General features: G+C 36.3%; 1 protein-coding gene across 1 annotated transcript in view; it reads left to right on the forward strand.

Annotated features, from left to right (window-relative positions):
- The window catches only part of SPOCK3 (SPARC (osteonectin), cwcv and kazal like domains proteoglycan 3), a 143,157-nt gene extending 122,849 nt beyond the window's left edge, over window positions 1–20,308 (forward strand). Inside the window, exons 7-11 of the mRNA XM_026676605.2 lie at window positions 1,531–1,647; window positions 9,430–9,651; window positions 13,576–13,638; window positions 15,592–15,729; window positions 17,866–20,308. Coding sequence (XP_026532390.1) covers window positions 1,531–1,647; window positions 9,430–9,651; window positions 13,576–13,638; window positions 15,592–15,729; window positions 17,866–18,017 — 692 coding nt within the window. The 3' untranslated portion in view covers window positions 18,018–20,308. The remainder of the gene's footprint in view (window positions 1–1,530; window positions 1,648–9,429; window positions 9,652–13,575; window positions 13,639–15,591; window positions 15,730–17,865) is intronic.
- The last annotated feature ends 1,802 nt before the right edge of the window (window positions 20,309–22,110 follow it).

Consider the following 22,110-nt stretch of genomic DNA (forward strand, 5'->3'; position numbering starts at 1 on the left):
TAGATGTAGTCGTTAATAAACTGCAAATTTAATCTGGCATTCTGGCAATAGCACAGCCCAAGAACTTAACGGAATTATTTACTATAATATATTTAGCAATCTCTATAGCTTTAATTAGGCAATGTGGAGCCAGTAGTGTCAATATGGTTTTTCGTTCATCTAATCTATTCCTAATGTTATTCCTAACTTTTAGGTTTGTCTTGTTTGCTATGCAGATATCAGCCATAGTCAGTTGCTCTGTACATTCAATATAATTTTATGTTTTTCACTTCACCTTCTTCCTGTGCTCATCACATCTAAAACAAACAGTAGGATGTTATAGAACTAGAAGACAACAGTATTGCCATAGTCTCTTCTTCCAAATTAAACTATCCCAAGCTGCTCCTAATTGTTGTAGTGTGTGCATTTTTATTTTGTTTGTGTGGGGAATAGATTAAAAAAAATATCCTTTGAATTGTTAGGAGGTTTGTGTTACCTGGAATCTGAATATACTTTTACCAATTTAGTTCAATACTCTTTAGCAACTGGAAATTGTTAACTACTAAACATTCTGACAGCAGCAGAAGTTTTATCTAGAATTTGTAGGGAAAAAAACACAGGTCTGTAATGGTCAATAGTTTCTTGATAGATCAGTTAATTTATTATTATGAATTATACTTTATGTATAATTTAGTATTATAATTAATAAAGTATTTCTTGTATATGGTAAAAACAGAAACTCGTTATATATTCTAGTTTTCAAATTACAAAAATGTTGCATTGTGGTTAATACATCAATATAATATCTTCATTTATTCATAATGTTTCAAATACACAAGGGGTCACCAAGATAGAAACCTATTAAGGTATTTATTTGATCTCCTTTGCTTTATCATGATTTCAGCAATACCTGCATGTAGAACATATCTAATTTATATAATTTGTATCATTATGTCAGTGAGAACCAACTATCATCAGAAACATATAATACTTTTGTTCTGAAATTTCAAAAGTTCCATAACTATGAATCTTGGAGCAAACATTTTGGGAAATATGATACATATCTAAAAAAATCATGTTTAGTTTAAATAGCATATTTTAATCTCTTCTTTATAAAACTTGAGATTCATTGAAAAGAAATAGCGACTTAGATAGACAAAAAGAATTTTCTATCATATAGCACATAATTAAATTGGTGAATTTCACCACCAGTGATTGTAATCAATGGCTGTGAGTTTTCCAAATATATCCAGTTGGCCACTATGTGATATGGAAATTTGAATGAGATAGAAAACTAGGCAGATTCAGTAAGACTCTTCTTAAGGTTTTATTTTATAATTGTAAAGGATTATAAATAATTTATAAAGGAATAATTTCAGATAAAACTTTCCAAAGGCCTTATGTAAATTACATTTTTAAATAATATAGAAAAAGGGAATAGAAGCCATAACAAAATGATTGCCTGTAGCTACTTTACATTTATTTACAATATGAAAGATTTAATTTTTAGGCAGCCTGTGGAGATTAAAGGCTTTTTATTTTGCTTTGCAGCGTGTGGTGACTTGGAGTTCAGAGAAGTTGCAAGTAGATTGCGAGACTGGTTCAAGGCACTTCATGAGAGTGGAATTGAGAAGAGAGCTAGACTTCTGCAAAGGCCTGAAAGAAGCAGTAAGCACTTAACAATCTTTAATATGTCTCTTGAAGAATTTCTGATTTAGAAAGGATTTTATTTTTTATTAAACTTCAAACTTTATTTCCTAAACATTTTATAGGATACCTTTGATAAATTCATGTTCTTAAAATGTTGTAGATAATAGAAACGTGTGTGTGTTAGCATGGAACAATATGCACCTAGGTTTATCAACAAATTCTGCTTATCCTTATAAATGTGATGAATTAATCAATCAATCAATTGCTAGGCCATTTCAACCTAGAATATAGCACTCTGTTTACAGTATTATTAATTAATGTCTGTCAAAGCAGCATGTCCATTAAACCTGAATGGGGGTTTTATACATGCATGTATATATGTATATGTGTAGATGTATATATATATGTATGGTATTCTGCTTTGTTCGGTTATTTTCCCATGTCATTATAGTTGTGCTTTTAAAGTTGTAGCAACGTTTCGGCAGAATCTCATCTGCCATCATCAGGCTTCTGTATAGTGTTCGTCTGTGAGTCAGACTTTCACAGCCCTTTCTGTTTTTAAAACAGAATTTGAAACAGAAACGGCTGTGAAAGTCTGACTCACAGACGAACACTATACAGAAGCCTGATGATGGCAGATGAGATTCTGCCAAAACGTAGCTACAACTTTAAAAGCACAACTATAATGACATGGGAAAATACCCAACAAAGCTGAATACCATACATATAAATACCCAAGAAAACACAAACACACACACACACACACACACACACACACACACACACACACACACACACACACACATATATATATATATATATATATATATATATATATATATATATATATATATATATATATATGGCCTTCAGCTTTGTTCGGGTATTTTCCCACGTCATTTGTTGTGCTTTTAAAGTTGTAGCACGTTTGGCAGAATCTCATCTGCCATCATCAGGCTTCTGTCTCAGACGAATACAATACAGAAGCCTGATGATGGCAGATGAGATTCTGCTGAAACGTTGCTACAACTTTAAAAGCACAACTACAATGACGTGGGAAAATACCCGAACAAAGCTGAATACCATACATAAGTACCGCGAAAACTTAAGAAATATATATATATATATATATATATATATATATATATATTTTTGTTTTCTTAAGTTTTCGCTGGTACTTATGTATGGTGTTCTTGGTTCGGTATTTCACGTCATTGTAGTCTTTTAAAGTTGTAGCAACGTTTCAGTTTCAATACAGAAGCCTGATGATGGCAGATGAGATTCTGCTGAAACGTTGCTACAACTTTAAAAGAACTACAATGACGTGAAAATATCAACCAAGCCGAACACCATATATATATATATATATATATATATATATATATATATATATATATATATATATATATATATATATATATATATATATATAAAATATCTATCTATCTATCTATCTATCTATCTATCTATCTATCTTTGGTTATTCGGCTTTTCCTCTCGCGTAAGGTTGGAAGTATCTAGGTAACGTTTCGATGAAGTCTCATTCATCATCTTCAGGCTTGTATCTTCGGCTCTGTGCTTCACAAGCCTGAAGATGATGAATGAGACTTCATCGAAACGTTGCCCAGATACTTCCAACCAAATATACATACACACACACACACACACACACACACACACACACACACACACACACTGTATATGTGCATAAAATAGGAATGGAATTTTACATATGATAAGTATAGCCATTTTACACATACATAACATGCAAATGGGATTTTGTACAAGCATAATTATTTATATTTTACAAATATCAACTGCAGGGAGAACTCCAATTTTTGGAGTATGGAATTATATTAGGTAGAGCTGATTTCACAGATGAATGTTGCTTTTCTCTCAGAAAGCACTGGATAGAACTGGAGTGAAGAAGAAGGAAGATAGGTAATCAGTAGCATATGGTAGCATACAGCTGTTAAATGGTGCTGTCATAACAGAGAAACAAATAAGATCAAAATTAGCAGAATTTGTAAGCTACGTTTATGAGATTAAGAAGAGAGAAATGCTTGATGGTTTCCTATTGAGGAAGGTTAGGAAGCCTACAGAGAAAACCTACTTAGCAGAGTTTGCAAGCATTAAAACTGGACTCTTAAATTACATAACAAACCAGTTCCTGTCTGTTGTTTAAAATGTGCCAGCTGTTTACTGCTTTCCTTGTTAATTACATTATTCACATTTTTAAATATTCTGAATATTTAATAAGTTTAATTTCAGGTACTTATTTGTACAAATTTCCATTAGTTGTAAATTATGTTATTTTAACTGTATATTGTTTCTTTGTGGGATTGCAATAGTGCATATATAATTTATACATCGTTGCATTATAATTCAACAGTATTAGCAATAATAGTGAGATGGATACACATTGGATCGAGGAAAGGAAATATTTGAACATAATATCAAGTAGTAGAATTGAACAGACTATAATTCCTGTTCCAAACTTATTTATTTATTTTTATTAAGAAAATATAATTGGCTGCCCAGCTCACTCTTGATGACCCTGTGCTGCTTACAATGATAGAACAAAATGAAAGAACTAAGGTATCTTCATATCTCTCACTATTTAAAAGTAACGGATCTTTTTTTTAAACAAACCACATTATATAGAATAGGTTCCAAAGCAATGTTTTGATTCAGTCCCTTTCAGGGATTGCTACATTGTAATGGTGAAGAAGTTGGTTCAAAGATGCTATGAGTTCTAATGTTGAGAATGTGGACTCCCCTCCCTCCAAAAAATTCATCCAAAAATGGTGATGAATCATGGATGAGGAACTAAACTCAATAAAGGAAACAACAACCCAACCTGATATTCTTCCAAAAAAACCAAGTGGATATTTATAACCATGACAATATAGTTATCATACTGGAAAATGAGCCTTCAACTTGGAAGGCATTTAGTTTAAAGAACTTTGGGCAAGAGCGAAAGGCAGATCCAAATGGCATTAAATATAATCTGCTTGTATTTTTACTGGTTATCTGCATCTAAAATTGAAATTATGCTAAATGAGGAGACATTAGGTACAAGGAAACCCATTTTCATTGAAAATAACCTTTATCAGTGTTGATCATTGCAAATATTGATTACATACAATTTGTTATTATTTTGGAAATTTTAAAACCAAATATACAACAACCGAAATGCTTGGTAGCTGGTAAGTCTCCACATTAGTTGAGTTTTCACAAGCTATCCACTTGTCTAATTTCAGGAAGACAACCAAATTCATATATTTTGTATTTTCCTTGTATGCAATTGCCAAGCACTTTCCTTTTTATTCCTTTGTTAGGACGGGTTTTATCTGCTTTGTAAAGTTGATGATGTTTTACATAATGTAGATACCCTTTCTTCAGCTCATCCCTATTCATGTTTTTTTCCTGCTAAGTTTCTGTACCTTTGACTTAGTATTATGTATGGTTTTGTAATGTGTTGTGAGCTTCTGAGAATCTATTTATTGCAGCAGAAAAATGTCAGTCTAAAGTGTATCATATATCCATGAAATCATCCTTTTGAAACATGACAAATTGATCCCGGCCTGATTAAAACCAGTATACCTAGTTATGATTCTTTTTTCACAAAAATTTCAGATACATTTTGGTTTAAATGTAGGTATTTTTCTCCTGGTAAAAATAAGAGTTTCACACATGCCATGTCTTAACTATTGTTCTTTAATGTTTATTTTTACTCCTAAATCACAGGCTATAAACATTGCTGAGTAGCCAATCATTTTGTCTCTCTGACAGAAGTGGGAGGCTGAGCATAAGTCAAGTGGTTTGCTTAAAGCTATATAATATTTTGTTACTATTCGGAGAACTGATTCAAGTCCTTCCATGTTCATGTGCTTAACTCTTGTAACACCTACTGTAGCTTTGGCAGTGATCAGGCTTTTATTCATAGATTTAATTTGCTTCAATTCATACTAAATCCTCTGTTCGTTTCTCTGCTCATCAGTATTTAATGCCAGATTCTTTTCTCAAAATCCCATTGGGATTAAATCATTCCAGATTATCAGTATCTGGAAAAGATATATACTTCTTGACTGAAATTGTAAGTAGTTCAGATTCTGGCTGTTTATTTTAAATGGAGAAAATGTAGTTCAAAATTTGTTAATTTAAAATAAGGTCATGATTTTGCTCTGTTGCTGTAAAGTAGCAAATGTCTTTTAAACAATCTTCAGTTTTTGGCTTTGAAAAGAAGACAAAAAAGTAGAGTCACCTATTATGTATGCAACTTTGGGGTTTAACAACATCCTTATAGATAAAAAAGAATACAGGAAGTCCTCAACTTACAACAGTTCATTTAGTGACCATTTGAAGTTACAATGGCACTAAAAAAAGTTGTGGCCAATTTTCACACTTAGGACTGTTGCATCATCCCAGTGGTCACATGATCAAAATTTGGATTCTTGGCATCCATATTAGTAACATAAGTGTTAGGCTCAGTTGTGGTTGTGAGTCAAGACTACCTATATCTGATCATATTTTAGTTTTCTTATCATGCATTATAATTGCTAATAGTGGGAATGCCAAGGCCTAAAAAATGCAAAAGTATTCATAGTAATCTCTGGAACGTTGCATTTTGTGTGAAAGAAAGAAGTAGAACAAAATGAAATTAATGGGCTGATAGATAGATAGATAGATAGATAGATAGATAGATAGATAGATAGATAGATAGATAGACAGACAGACAGACAGACAGACAGACAGATATGGATCTTTGGTTATTTGGGTTTTCTCCCATGTAAAATTGGAAGTATCTTGGCAACGTTTTGATGAAATCTGATTCATCATCTTCAGGCTTGTGTCTTCGGCTTTGTGCTACTCCGAGAAGCACAAAGCCAAAGACACAAGCCTGAAGATGACGAATGAGATTTCGTCGAAATGTTGCCAAGATACTTCCAATTTTACGTGGGAGAAAACCCGAATAACCAAAGATCCACATACAAATACCCACAAAAAAATTGGTAATAGGCCTATTGTACAACCAGCCTACTGTTGTTCCTGCCCTCCTCCTCCTTCCCATGAGCACTTTCAAAAACAACACAAAGAGAAGAATAGTTTAAATCCGGCCCATCAAGGCTTTTTTCCAAAGAGACATCTTGTGTATTTTAACTTACATTAGCTTATCTCAATGAAATATATGAAAAACTTTCTTTTTCAAAAAAACTTTCTAATGACCTACTTTCCTTTTCAAATGCTTAGCTCAATAATGTTTTTCATCCTGAAGAAAATCTCTGTTCTATAAAGTAATCCAGAGTACATACAATAAAAACTGAACATGAAAAAAATGTACAAAATACTGTGTACATCCTTTTGTGAAATTCTGCTGCATTTCTTATTAAAATTATATTTCATATTTATTGTGTTTATCTTGATTGTTAACATTGTTTTTAAGTTCATATAGGGATATGGGTGGTTTAAAAAAAAACCACACACAAGTTCAGATGTTGAAACTCTTGATGTGTACAATATGCTCCAGTTCTGGTTTAGAAATCTGTTGTCATTTCTTGATTAAACTAAAAAAAGTTCATTGCCAGGAGGAATTATTTATAATGTGTACCACAACACCAGTCTAGTTTAGGGCATGTCCCAGATCAGGGCACAATAGATCCTTTGGCTTCAAAATGAATACCAGATGTAAACATATTTAATGCAATTGGTTTAATTAATTTTAATATAATTTCCAGAGAGAAAGGGAGGGAGGGAGATACATCAATAGAATAAATAAGCATATTAATTAACTTATACATTGTTAACTTATACATTGCTAAATAATTCTGTGTTTTCTTGCAGCCAAACATCCTTTATTAAATTTTTATGCCTAGCAACTTTTTTCAAGAAAAGCAATGATCATATGTGTATTTTCAAATTTTAATCTTTAGCAACTATTTGCTCAGAATAATAACCAGATGTGTTTTATGAAATATTCACGAAGTTACTGCACTAATTATGGCATTAATTAGTTTCATATCTATAGAATTTTAATAAGATGGTATGAACTGACCATATAAAAGTATCATATTTGCACAATGTGATGTGAACCAGAATGTCAGCACCTACTTGCCTGCTAAAATTAAAACTCTTATTTCAATATTCTCATTTATTTTTTTCTTGGAATTATGTATATAAGGAGAACTTTTCCTTTACTTTCACTGGACAGAACTTGAACTAATGCAAGCAAAGAGTGAATGTATATCTTATAGTAACTGATACTTTTCTTTAGTGTAAAAGGCTTAGGGGGAAAAATCGATCCTTGATACATTAAACTAACATCAAAGAAAGGAAACGGAGTATACTATATTTTGTCTATACCATAGTATAGGCAGATTTATAAAACTGGAAGCATTAATGTGATGAACAAATAAACTCTTTCAATACACAAGAGAACAATAAGGAATATAGACATCCAATAATAATTTTACTAAAGCCTTCTATTTCTCAATATAGTCTATAAATATGTGATCCATGGTAAATGTACTCCAGGTATCATATGAATCAGAGGAAACTTGGGGTATTTTTTAGCAGAATAACAGGCAGTTCATGAATCTCAGCAACCCCTGAAATATAGAAATGATGGAAATATTGGAGATAATCTTTGGCAGATTTAATTTACTAAAGAAATATGCAAGATGAAATACAGGAGCCGTATCTAGAGGGAACGATGGGCTGCATGACTACTTTCAGTTTTTTTCTGACCAAGTGACACAATATCTAGTTATTCGTGTTCTTAATGCAATTGGAATAGTACAACATGTTCCACAGGAAACTACCCTTGAAAACAAATCAGATATTATATTGGGGTAGTGATATGTATTCTGTCTAAACAAGAAAATACATGTACCTCAAGTTGTACAGTGGGGTCCTTGATGCTGTCTAACAACCAAGTTCAGAGACCACCAAGGACCTCACGTCTGTATTTGGCAACTGTGACATATTTTAGCATTATTACGTACTTGCATATGTTAATTTCATTAGTTGTCAGTGTGTTTCCAAGCTCAGTTCAATAAATTAACAATTTATTGCTGTTAATAACCCATAAAGCCTACTGTATATTATTTGAGTTACCTACAGGATCGTCTTCTCCAGAGGCAATATGTCCATCTGCTCCAATTCAGCCATACGGTGCCTGCGGGTTTCACTTAGGACAGTAAGAGGATCTAGAATTTGGAAGCAGGCTTTCTTAAAGGTGGCCCATTTCTTCTAGAACTTCCACAGACATATCAAGCCATGATCATTCATATATTAATAACATTTTAAAGAATGTTAAAAACCTGCAGAACGTGTGGTAGTTGAAGATAATACTATGCAAGAGCATTTTAGCAGAGTTTTTTTAATGACTTAATTTGAATTGCAATTAACGTTATTAATTTTTAAAGTTGCCAATTACCGGGTTTGTTTTAAATAATGGTTAAAATATTTACTTCTAAGATACTTAGAATATTTGAACTGTATTCATGGTAAATTGGGGAAACAAAAAAAAGATAAAATAATAAGTAACAGTAAACCTACCAGATCAACTTTGCAAAATTTCAAGTGCATAACAGCAAACGACTAAAACAAAGAACTACTGTTGCTGCTATTTATTTTGCATTACCTGGTACCTTTGCTATAAACGCCGTTAGCACAGACCTGATCTAGTTTTGCCCTATAAAACAGTTTCCATGAGAAAGGACACTGTTGATTCTGTTGATATGTGTGTCAGCTCTGCTTGTATTAGTGAATTAATTGCTTGGTGTCTTTGCCTCTTAGGGTTTGATACCAGCATTTTACCAATTTGCAAGGACTCTCTTGGCTGGATGTTTAACAGACTTGATACAAACTATGACCTACTTTTGGACCAATCAGAACTTGGAAGCATATATCTTGACAAGAATGAGCAGTGCACCAAGGCATTCTTCAATTCTTGTGACACTTACAAGGACAGTTTAATATCCAACAATGAATGGTGTTACTGTTTCCAAAGGCAGCAAGGTGAGCAATTAAAATAATATTCAAACAGTTAAAAGCTATGGAAAAATAGGAAAACAAATATGCCTTGTGGCAGTTTAAGCTGCCTTTTGAAAATACAATGCAACAACCACAACCACAACCACAAAAGAGTTAAATCCAAACATATACAAACATTCTCCTATCCTAGATACAGGATACAGCAGTATAAGAACAAATTCCAAGGGTTACTCAAAGAACTAAACACAAAAGTGGTTTGTTGTTCAGTGAGGTCAAAACTCAAAATGCTTTAAATACCTTCTTACTCAGCCCATGGACATTACTGTACTGTATATATTGTAGATATAGATATCATTGATACATATAATATTGAAATAGTGATAGAAAGGTAGAATATAAAGTTAATTATTTAACTAATTAAGCCATGCCATGACAAACCTATCTAAATATATGGAATAATCATCCTGTATTTGTCAGGTGCTTGTCAAGCCTGATCCATCTACAAGGTTACTCAAGAATTTTGGATATTCTCAAGTAGATTGTTACTTTTAAATGACTTTTAACTTGCAAATGAGCACTGGGTTACTTCTTTGTTTGATTCAACCCATCAATATCACCATCTGTATGGTGCAGTAGTGATTTTTAAGCAGAAGATCAAAGATTAGGGAATGGTTCTGTCTTGGGTCTAGAATAACTGACCACAACCAACTCGTCATATCCAACTTGCCTCAATCGACTTGCCACAAATCAACTTGCCTTGGGACAATTTGCTGCAGGACAAGAGTTACATTAATATCAAAGAAATGGTTGAATAAAATCATTAAATAACTGATGCAAAAGGGGAGATAAAATGAAATGTGAATGCCAAAATTAAAATATATTTTAATTATTTTAAATAAATTGAATTGTTGAATTGTTCCATGGCAAGTTGTCCTATGGCAAGTTGTCTCATGGTGAGTTGGCTGTTGACCTCTACGAGTAGGCAGGGACGAGTTGTCCCATTCCATTTTGTCTTATACTAGAGAGCTTAATACCCTATTCCTGGGGATTTATTCTCGAAGAATACAGTGGCAAATCATGTACAAAGAAGACACAATCTAGTCAAACACTGGTTTCAATGAGTAATTCTCTCAATGAAAGTCAAAAGTTTTTGTACTTTTGTATTTTCTCCCTGGAATATAGATATGCTTCTGCAGAATAGTTACTGTCACTTTCAGCTAAATAAATATGCTCTACTATTTTTCAATACTGTTTTTTGAATACTTTAAATTATCAGTTATATTTGGCAGATTAAATATTACCATGTTTCTCCAACAATATGGCCCCCAACAATAGGAAGTCCCAGCATGTTTTCTAGGCATAAGGTTAAATTAAGCCCCTTCCCCCCAATTTAGGCCTATTTTAAAACATGCGAAATGGGAGGGAAGGGCGGTGGGACTTGCCGTTAGGAGCACCCCATGGGCACCATGCCTTGCCACCAGCTGCTCCTAACAGCTGATCATGGTGGAGCACGGAGAGCTCCCTACTCCCGCCAAGTACCTTTGCTGCCAGGGGCTCTTACGCAGGAAAGACGGGCCACACCAAGAGAGGGATGCTTCCACTTTCCCATCTGCACAAAAGGCACCGGCTCCCCCTCCCCTGCCACAGCCCCGGCAAGGGCACGGGAGCTGACTTTAAAACGGACTCCATCCACGTCCCCTTGGGCAGCCAGAGCAGGGCTTGGCAGAGATGCCTCCAGCAGGATCACAGAAGAGCGAGCCGCCCAGCCCGCCCAGCCCATTGACCAATGCTCTGCTCTTGGTATGAGCGGGCACAGCGGTAGCCCAACCCAACCCACATGGCCCACTCCTCTCGGGGACTGCAAGCTCACTTGCCCCACTTGGCCTGGCTTCCAGTGCTACTGCCAGCTGCTCTTACCTTACACAGCAGCGGCACCTCCTGCTGGCCGCACCTTGCAGTCTGAAAGCATAGCCTGGCAGTGCCCAAGTGGGGGCTGCACGCTTTTGCCCCAGCACCCAGCAGATCTGCCACCCACTGCGCAAACCCCAATGAGCAGCCTCGCCCGTGCTCAAGGGAAGGGAAGCTGTGCTCCGCCAGCTCCTTTTTCCCTGAGCATGGACGGGGCTGCTCATTGGGGTTCATAGGGCAGGCAGCGGATTCCAGCTTTGCTGAGCCCCGGGGCGACAGCACGCAGCCTCCTCTTGGGCTGCACTTTCGACCTTCCAGGGCCTGCAGGCACCTTTGTGTATATTTCGGGGGTGGCTCTGTAAGCAGAGAGTCTGTATCCTGTGCATCTCTGGGAGCACCTGAAGCTTGACGGGGCTGCCTGGGCCCTTGGTGGTCCCATGCCCTGTTGCGAGCTCAGAGAGTGTGGGTTGCAAAACAACCCCCGGACTCCGAAGAGAACTTGTCGAGGGAAGAAGTCGGGACAGGTTGGTCGTGGCCACTTCACCTGAATGGCTCAACTACATTCTTTTGGAAATGTCTGGCTGAGAGACTTGGGAAAATCCCAGGAGGCAGAGCAAGAAGGTTAGGGAGGGTAGAACAAAATCGGCGTGCGACCGGCCGGCTGGTGTTCGCGCTCGGGGGAAGAGGAGCTGGTGGAGCACCAATCGTGGCGGGAGCACCAGAAAGGTGACCTATTTGCCTTTCTCTCTTGTAGCGGCAGGAAGCTGGGCATTGCTGGGGCCAGGGACCTCTAAGCAACCCAGCAGTCTTCCCTCCCCCCCCACTCTTCTCAAGCAGGGCAGGTTAAGAAAGCAGCCTCCTGAGTAACAGTTCTGAGCGCTGCAGCTTGATCTGAGCTTGAGCATGTCCACATGGCACGCCGAATTTGGCGCTTAATGGAGCTCTGCAGTTTTGCCAACACACTGGACCAAGAGCTATCCGCACAGGCTGAGCTGGCACGATGTACAATGTGGAAAGGGGTTGGCTGCGTGGGTGTCGCGGGAACACGGCCATTCACTGATAAGGGTGTAAATACACACACCACCACCAGGCTGTGTTTTGGGGGAAAATTAAGACATCCTCGAAAAGACGGCCTAGCATTTTTTTCGGAGCTCAAAAAAATAAATAAGACCCAGCCTTATTTTATGAGAAACACGGTAGTATGTTTTAAAATTTCTGGTTGTTTGTCAAATTTAATATAGTTTGTTTAAGTAAATGTAAGTATACATGCTATCACAAACATAAATACATGAAAAAAACAGAAATAAAATTTACATGAGTAAACAGAATAGCAAAAGCCCTTAGACTTAATTACTGCTTTACAGTGCTTTACAGCCCTCTCTAAGCGGTTTTACAGAGTCAGCATATTGCCCCCAACAATTTGGGTTCTCATTCCCTCCTCTTCGGAAAGAGGAAGGTTGAATCAACCTTGAGCCTGCTGAGATTTGAACTGCCAAATTGCCATCAGCTAGCAATCAGCAGAAGTAGCCTTCAGTAGTGCACTCTAACCACTGGACCACCAAGGTGATGATTTTTTTAAAATCTAAAACGTCCTCTATATATATTAATAATTTTAATAGAATTTATTAGTGGGAATATAATGAAGTTAGGATTACTGAGTGATTATATATTTTATTAATAATAATGGAATATATATTTAATTAATCAGAAATGATATGTGAACAGAAGGCAAACCTGTAATTGTTATACTTAATTTAAAAGACCCTCCAGGGGTTCCGAATGTATCAATATGTATGGAAAGAACCAAACTGGGAAAGGTTATCCTATGATGTTTCACTGCATATCTGGAGGTAGAATCAGAACACATCTTTAGTCCAGTCTAGAAAAATGGTTTGCAAACCAAGTTTAGGGATTAACTTCTGGAAAGTTTATAATCACAATCAAAAGTTTTCAAATATTTGAAAGAAACTTATAAATTGAACAAAACTTTCTTCAGTTGTCATACTTGGCTAAAATGTAACATGCCTGATGTTATTCTAGATCCACCTTGCCAGTCATTTCTCAGCAACATTCACAAACAACAAGGGGGAAAGAAGTTTATAGGTAAGTTATAAGCTTTTTTTTTTTTTTGCTTACACAATTAATAAAATTTTAGTGAAACTACAATACAAAATTAACATGAATCCTAAAATAATGAACCAAAATTCTAGTAACAGAATGTATAAACATATAGAAAGCTATTAAAATTATTTCATTATTGGTTTGAAGATAGTAAAAAGGTAAAAGAGTCACTACAGGTCTTCTCAGCTAGTGATAGTAGTGCTCATTTCCATTTCTTTATGCCATTCAGCCAGGGCTGTTCAATGATGTTTCCGTAGTCATATGGCCAGCATGACATCATGCCACAGCACAAAATGTACAGTGAAACACTGAATGCTGTTGCCTTTCCACCGAAGTGGTACCTATTTATCTACTTGCATTTACATGCTTTTGAACTGCTAGCCTGGCAGGAGTTGAGGCAAGTGATGGGAACTCCTACTGTCACTTGATGGTAGGACTTAAACTGCTGGAGCACAGACCTTCTCCCAAATCTTTTAAGCTATGGACTCACCGTGCCTCCCCTTGAAAATAGTGCTGCTATTTTAAACTATTTTAAGTTATTGCTACAATGACCATTTCACTTTTAAAGCACTCAGATTAGATAATACAAAAGTAAAATAAAGTAAAACAACATTTTTGAATAATTTTTATAAACTCTATTTGGCAAAGCTATGCTAATTAAAAGGTATAATCTTTTTATTGAAAATTGAAGGAATAACTGACAATTTTTTTTAAATAAACATAACACGGAATAAGAAGACTATGCTTTTGAGAAGGTTATCAAATACTTCTTCATGTTGGCCAGAGAAGCAAATTTGCACCGAAATAGGCTAGGTGTAGTTGTGGAGTATTTGTTTTGTGATAGTTGAAATTTATATTTAGTTTCGGTGTGTTAAGTTTAAAAGAATGCTGATTTATCTTCTATGGTTGTACTTTGTTTTGTTTTTCTCCCAAAATTGTAGAAAACCAGGCTTGTAATTCTCATAAATTGCCACCAAAAATTTGGAGATTGACAACGCAGAATGGCTACATATAGCATACAGTTCATATCTGAACGTAGTAAAAAATAAATTTCAGGAAATATTCCAAAGAACATCTAGTTTGATGTACCATTCCTTCAGCTTTCCAGAAGCATAGAATAGTACTATTAAATAGGTAAATTCAGTATTCATTGAATCATGCAATATGATAAGAAAAACAAAATTCAATGATAGGGCAATACCTTTGTTATAATAGCTTACAGATTAAAAAAAATATCATGGAAACTTTAACAACAGTCACACACACCTGCACACATACAAGTTCATTCATTACTGTGGAAAGTGAGGGAGGGAGGGGGGATGGACTATATCGATAGAGGGAACAAGAAAAATACTTTTTATTTAACAAATTGAAAAGTTAAATTAGGGAAGTGTTTAAAAGAAAAGATCAACCAATTAAAAATTTAATATAATTTATATATAAAATTATCTATGGGTGTGACTTTTATCTGTGGAGTGACTTGATATCTATAAAGCGTACACGTACACACACACACACACACACACACCAGCTGAAATCTATAGGACCATTCAGTCACTCAATTTGATATTCCAATATTTAGTCTTGCATTAAATTTCTAATTGTCAAGATAACTGCTTATTCTCAAATAATCAACTTTGCATATTGTGGAGTGAGTTGTAGTCTCTTTCTTTGTCCCTAAATTGTGCCAGTTTTTTCTTTTCTTTTCTTTTCTTTTCTTTTCTTTTCTTTTCTTTCTTTTTTTCTTTTGCGTAGCAACCAATCTCCTTCACAACATATTGACTTGATATTTAAAAGAAATTCAGGAGAAAGGATGCTTATACTAAAGTAAATATCCAGTAAATGCTATAAGCTTCTTTACAAGATGTTTCATTGGAGTCATAATATAAAAGCCACAAAATGTTGTGAAATATTTGTGTTTTTTGCCTTGTTCAGGGCAGTATATTCCTTTATGTGATGAAGATGGCTACTACAAACCAACTCAGTGTCATGGAACTGCAGGTCAGTGCTGGTGTGTCGATAGATACGGCAATGAAGTAACAGGATCCCGAACACATGGTGCTGCAGATTGTGGTACGTTTCCAAAATCTCCCTCCCCGCCCCATTAAAACTGTGTGCTAATCCCAGCGTTGCAATAGCTAATTTTGAAGGTTTTTTAATCTAAACTAATTTTCCCAACTTGAGGGTGTCCACATACAGTATATCAAGCTATAGCTTCCATCTCTGCCACTTTATGTTAGAAAGATACCACATTGGGGAAGGCTGGTTTGGAGACTAATTTGGAAAAGATTTGGGGGCTGAGAATGGAACACATTCCTCAAGTAATGCACATCACAGATGGGCTGCTGGGGGTTTGCAAGGGGTTCAGGAGAGCCCCCAGCTAAGATTCTGTGCAGTTCAGAGAAACCCCCAAATCCCAATCCTAGCTGGCCCCGCCCAACCCGCTCTGCCCCTCCCAAGAATTCCCACACGGTCTGTTTTGGATGCAGGGAAGTGCAGGGCATGCTCAGGAAGGGTAAAGAATGGGCCTCCGGGAAGTTTGGGAAAGCTGGAAATGGGCCTTCCAGTGAGCCTCCAGAGCCCGGGAAAGCCATTTTCTCCCTCCAGGAGGCTCAGGGAAAGCCTCTGCAGCCCAGGGAGGGCAAAAATTCCCCACCGTGGTGCAGGAGGCCAACTAGGCCACGCCCGCCCAGGCACCACGTAGAGAGCCCTTTGTTAAAATTTTTGAAGCCCACCCCTGATGTACACGTCACATTCAAAGAAGACGTTGCACTGACACTTTCTCCTTTATCTTAATCTTTATCTTGGACCATTAACTTTTCATATAAATAATGAACTAATAAAAGAATATTGTGTTGAATTGCTTTTATGAGTAGATCGCAATGAAGGCTGTCCTAATTATAGACTCATTAAATCATTGAGCACAGTTTATATCAGCTATTTTTCCTTGCCTTCCTAAGAATCCATTGCTTTCTGTGTATAATAATTAACCTTAATCTTAATAAATTTCTCTTCTGTGTGAAGTATAAGATAATCTTAGGTTGCTAGAGAGCCTTAACTGGAAAGAATAAAAATGTAAGGGTAGAATAGCCAATCAGCAAACCAAGCTTTTCTTCTCTAGGCAGATAATAGAGTCATGGAGTTTTTCTAAATTCAAATGAGTTCTAATGAATCGATTGAGGAGGGGTTGTAGTACTTCATTTCAGTATAGTTCAGTTCAGCATGTACTGTACAACTCTGATGATTTATTAAAATAGTATTATCTGGAAAGACCTGGGAAAAGATTCACTGCTCCTGCCTGAAGAACAATTGGCAGCTTTGGAAATAAAACCTTTGCATGGTTTAATCTGGTGCACTAGTTGTACCCAGATTCATAGATCTGTCAGAAAGTCACTTGTGCCATAGTCTCAAGACTGGGTTACCTCAACATGCTGTACATGGGATTGCCCTCGAAAATTACTCAGAAGCTACGAATAGTCAAGAATATGGCAGCACAGGATGATATTTGTATATCACAGGCACAACTGTGTGCCATTGCTATTTTGTATATTGCAGTGGTTGCCAGCCAGCTTCAGTGTGCAATTCAAGGTGAGAATTATCACATAGAAAGACCCCTGATAGGGGTCAGGGCCTAATAATCTGATAACTCCAATTGTTTTTGCCTTCACAGTATTCACCCTCTCCTCTCCAGTAACCCTATCCCTGAGGATATTCCATAAATGCTGGAAAGGCTTGGAGACAGGGTGCTTACTGAGTCCTTGTTGATTGTAATGTTTTTGTTATTGTTCTATTCTGGGAGGCATTGTGTTGTATTTTTCTGAACATTCAAGATCTTTTTCTTTTGTTTCAATTGTCTGTACCTTATTTATTTTCTGTATGCTATTTTAACATAAGTCAAGGCAACAAACATATGCAACACACCTCATTCCTGTTATTTTCCCCACAACAATCTTGTGAGGTGGGTTGGGCTGACAAAGAATGACTAGCCTAAAGTCACTCAGCAGCTCTCATGCCTAAGGCAGGATTAGAACTCACATATCCCACTTTGTAGCTTAATGCTTTAACTACTAGACCAAACTGGTCTCTAGGTTTAAATCCAAGAAGATAAATAAAATAACAGTCCTGAAGGATGCTTAACACAAGCAAACATAAATATATGTTGTGTGTATGTGTGAGACACATTTATATATTTTCCTCTTCACTATATAGATTTAGAGACATCAGGGGATTTTGCCAGTGGTGATTTCCATGAATGGACAGATGATGAGGATGATGATATCATGAATGATGAAGATGAGATAGAAGATGATGATGAAGATGAGGGTGATGATGACGACGATGACCATGATGGATATATTTGATTTTCTTAGCTGTGACTAATTTGTCTCTAAAATTTACAAGATGCTACCCCAGAATATTCTTCTATCTTCAAAGGTCAAATGGAATCAAATCTACATGTATATTTTGTATGATTATTTGAAGCACTGCAGCTGGACATTCTTCATCTAAATGAAAATCATTATATTATGTGTTGTTTTTATATACCACTCAGCAGAAGAAAATGTGCCTCAAGGGAGGAAAAAAACAGATATTTGAGATGTAGTAAAAAAAAAACACCAAGCAAATCCCAAGATAAGTATAGCTGCTGTTTCAGAATCTATACATAAAGGCACACTTTCAGCAGACCAGTGCTCCATTATAAAGCAGGTTAGTCATGATGTAGATCATGGAGACATTTTTCAGAATGTGCATGAGCAAGAGAAGGAAACTTTAATAAAGAATATAACATGTCATCAGCTTACTTGTATATTAGAGCAGCAGAGAAACTATAAGAGGACACGAAGTGCCAGGTGCTCTTTTTCTGTTTTGAACTGTTAACGTTTTCAACTTCCAAATTACTAGGATCTTGAAATGATACACATTAATTCTCTAAACAGGGTTGGCACCTATGACCCCTTTATGACTTGCAGACTTCAACCATGCTAGCTCAGGAATTCTGGGAGTTGAAGTCCACAATTCATTAAAGGCCCATAACTGCCAATCCCTGCTCTAAGTCTTGACTCCTAGTAACTACCACATTTTTTGATGTATGAGACGCACTTAGCCCCCAAAAGTGGGTAGAAATGTCTGCGTCTTATGCAGCAAATGTTGCCAAAGCCTCGCCCACCTGCCGGCCCCCACCCTTCAGCCTCTTCCTCCCAGCAATTTGCCTCCTGGCAGCAAATAGCCCGGTCAGTTTCAGCATAGCCTGATTAGCGCAAGCAGCTGATTGTCTGTTGGATCAGCCTCCCGACAATCAGCTGTTTCAGGCTGCAGGGATCGCCATCCCCTATTGCCGCCTCCGCGCACCCCATTTTTGGCCTGTTCCCAGTGGCAGGGATCGGAATGGGCAGAAAATGGGTGTCCGGAGGCCAAAAATGGGATGTGGAGGCCAAAAATGTGGCACGCGGAGGCGGCAATAGGCGATGGCGATCCCTGCAGCCTGAAACAGCTGATCATTGGGAAGCAGAGCCAGCCGACAATCAGCTGCTTGTGCTAATCAGGCTCTGCTGAAACTATCCAGGATGTTTGCTATTTGCTGCAAGGAGACAAATTGCTGGGAAAAAGAGGCAGTTTTTTTTTCTTGTCCCCCCTCCTCCCCCCCCAAAAAAGCTAGGTGTATCTTATACTTCAGGGTGTCTTATACTCCAAAAAATATGGTATATGGACGGGCCTATGTTGTTTAGCGAAAACAAAATGGAAATGGTCTGCCATAAACTTCCAGGAACTTTTTGGTTTCCCAATCTAATATACTGCCATAGTATTCCCCTTTTCAACAATTAACCAAGGCTTATCTGTTTAGCCTTTATGAGATCAACTCAGAAAAAAATTCAGTCAATCCCAGCAAACATAGATTGGGAGATTTTATTTTGTTCCTTTCTCCTGTCTTGAGTAAAACTTTCCATAAAGTTTGTGTTACTGTATTACTGTCAGTGATAATGATGACACGTATCTGGATAATTGTTTTTTGAACTATGGCTTTTTCATTTTTAAATGGTTCTAAACATTTACTTCTAATTTATCCCTTTTTGCTACTAGTTCAAAACTTTAGAGGAGCTATTGTAAGGTGCCTTGCAAAATAGTAATAGAAAGATTTATAGCATGCATATTGAAATAAAATTATGAGGCAGTAGTCAAGCACTTCCAAATTCCAAATTTTATATTGCTATAAGTGCTGCTGCTTTTATGGAGAATATTTTTTCTCCTCTGCCCCAATTTTTACATAATTACCATATAGAATGCATTATAATTCTTAAGTAGAGTTGCATTCACAATTTGACTATAGACAAAATTATTTTAATCACTCTATTTATGTTAGCATGTTAATTGTGTAGACGTTTTGAAATTCCACTACCTGCATTCATATCAAATTGTGGCTCCGTGCCATAATGAAATTGAAAAACTCTGTAATTATGCAAGCGGTTGTTTAATTTCAACTCTGCATTATCATTTTCCCTCATTTTTAGTCTGCAATTAATTGAAATAAAGTTTATTTGCATTTGATTAAATAGATTTAATATTAAATTTAATGATTATCTTATGTAACATTAAAATACTGTTTTTCTTTTTATGTTCATGTATAGTTTACAAAATAAAGACTCTTGTAACCATCTTTTATTCAGAGTGCTGTAATGTTTCTTCTAGAGTTAAGGCAACAGATAAACTTAGCATGTTTGTATTAAGCAATATTGGAATAAGTTGAACTAGATGAAAAAACAGCACATCAAGCAATAACATTTGCATCTCCATATACTTTAATGTGATTTTCAACAAAGGATTTATTTTATTAAATGTACATATAACATTTTTCTATTGGAAAATCTCCCTGTGCTCAGTTATTATTAGGTAAGATTGTAACTGATTGTGAGGCTAATTAAAATATTCAATTTGCAGTCTTCAACATCCAAACTAATTGCTTACTAAAGTCAAATGTTTTTCTAAAGTCAATCTGCTTTGCTACATCATTGACCTAATACTATTCATTTTGTAAAAAGAACATTTTCAATCCAGTTTTATTGTGCCGAAACCTATTATTGTTTAAGTATGGAAGGAGTTTCTGTTGTTAATTAGGGTTGCATAAAGCAAGGCGTGGAATGGAGACTTTTTCGCCAACCAGCAGAAATGCAACTGACTAGTTAGTTACTATCCTACATCAAAAGGGAAAACAAGAGAGTATGCTTGTACAGAATTACTTCAGTATATTTGCACTCATGGTTTAAACAAGTGAAAATTAATTATCCTTACAATTCCTTACAAACTGTCAATGTTCTGTCTCAGGATCCAATCTGGGTTGGTCACCGGGACTAGAAGTTTTGTCTTCCAAGCTTTCAGACTTGAGCTGAAGCTGGGACTTCTCTCTAGCAGAGTGTGTGCACAAGTTCAAAAGCTTGGAAGACAAAACCTCTTGTCCTGGTGACCAACCCAGATTGGATCCTGCAACGTTAGCCTGAGACACCTATATTCACCTCCATTCGCATCACTGTTGTGTCACACTTGGCACAACGGTTCGTGATTCATGCCCAACGTGAATGCCTTATTCATAGTAAGACTGTAAGTATGGAAAACTGAAAAAGGCCAGGTGTCTCCTATATTTGTGCCTTGCATTTTTCCTAGCCAAATGCATTATTTCACATTCATATCTGATAGACGCCTTTCATTCATTCATTCATTCATTCATTCATTCATTCATCCCTTTCTTTCCTTGAGACTCTTATTGAATCTTGTATTTTTTGTCTAATTACCCAACGCTCCAAGCTTTGTCTTATCCGCCAGTTGTATCAGAGTTCTTTCAACTTTCATACAAGTTGTAAGACAAAAGCTTGAACAGCACCAGAAACTGGGGGGTGGAAAAACCTACTGGCATGTGACTCAATGCCTCCATCCAAATGGAAAAGAAAATATTAATGACCACTCTTGATGTTGCTTTTTAGCCAACTGTGAATAGATAGGTGTCAACTTGTAAAAAGCATTCCTGGACTACTCTCTTTCTTTCTCTTTTGAAACTTGGCTCGAGGCTCATGAATTAATTAGGGCATCCGTTGGAACCCTCACAATATGATTGTTATACCATTTATGTATTTATTTATTAAATTTATATTGCCGCCTATTTGCCTCATGGCTGTCGCCTTACTCACATTTTTCCTTTTTTCTAAGAATACCATGAGCCACTTTATGAAAGTTTTGATGAAGTCTTGGTGCTCTGTATCTATGATTTTTTTTTTTAAATCTATTAAGTAATGGACTATTTAAGGGGGATAAAGTTAATTGGACATGATTTGTTTGTGATAGATCAATAGTGACTCATGTTAATTGTAGCATGCCTTTCTATGCGCTTATCAAACATTTTGCTTGATAATCTGCTCAAGGGCCTTTATCAACACAGGTAGTCCTCTACTTTTGATTGTTCATTTAATG

The sequence above is a fragment of the Notechis scutatus genome, chromosome 4 (genome assembly GCF_049901735.1).
Source record: "Notechis scutatus isolate UNSWTSFEM ecotype Mainland chromosome 4, rNotScu1.2, whole genome shotgun sequence".
Classification (NCBI taxonomy): Eukaryota; Metazoa; Chordata; class Lepidosauria; order Squamata; family Elapidae; genus Notechis; species Notechis scutatus.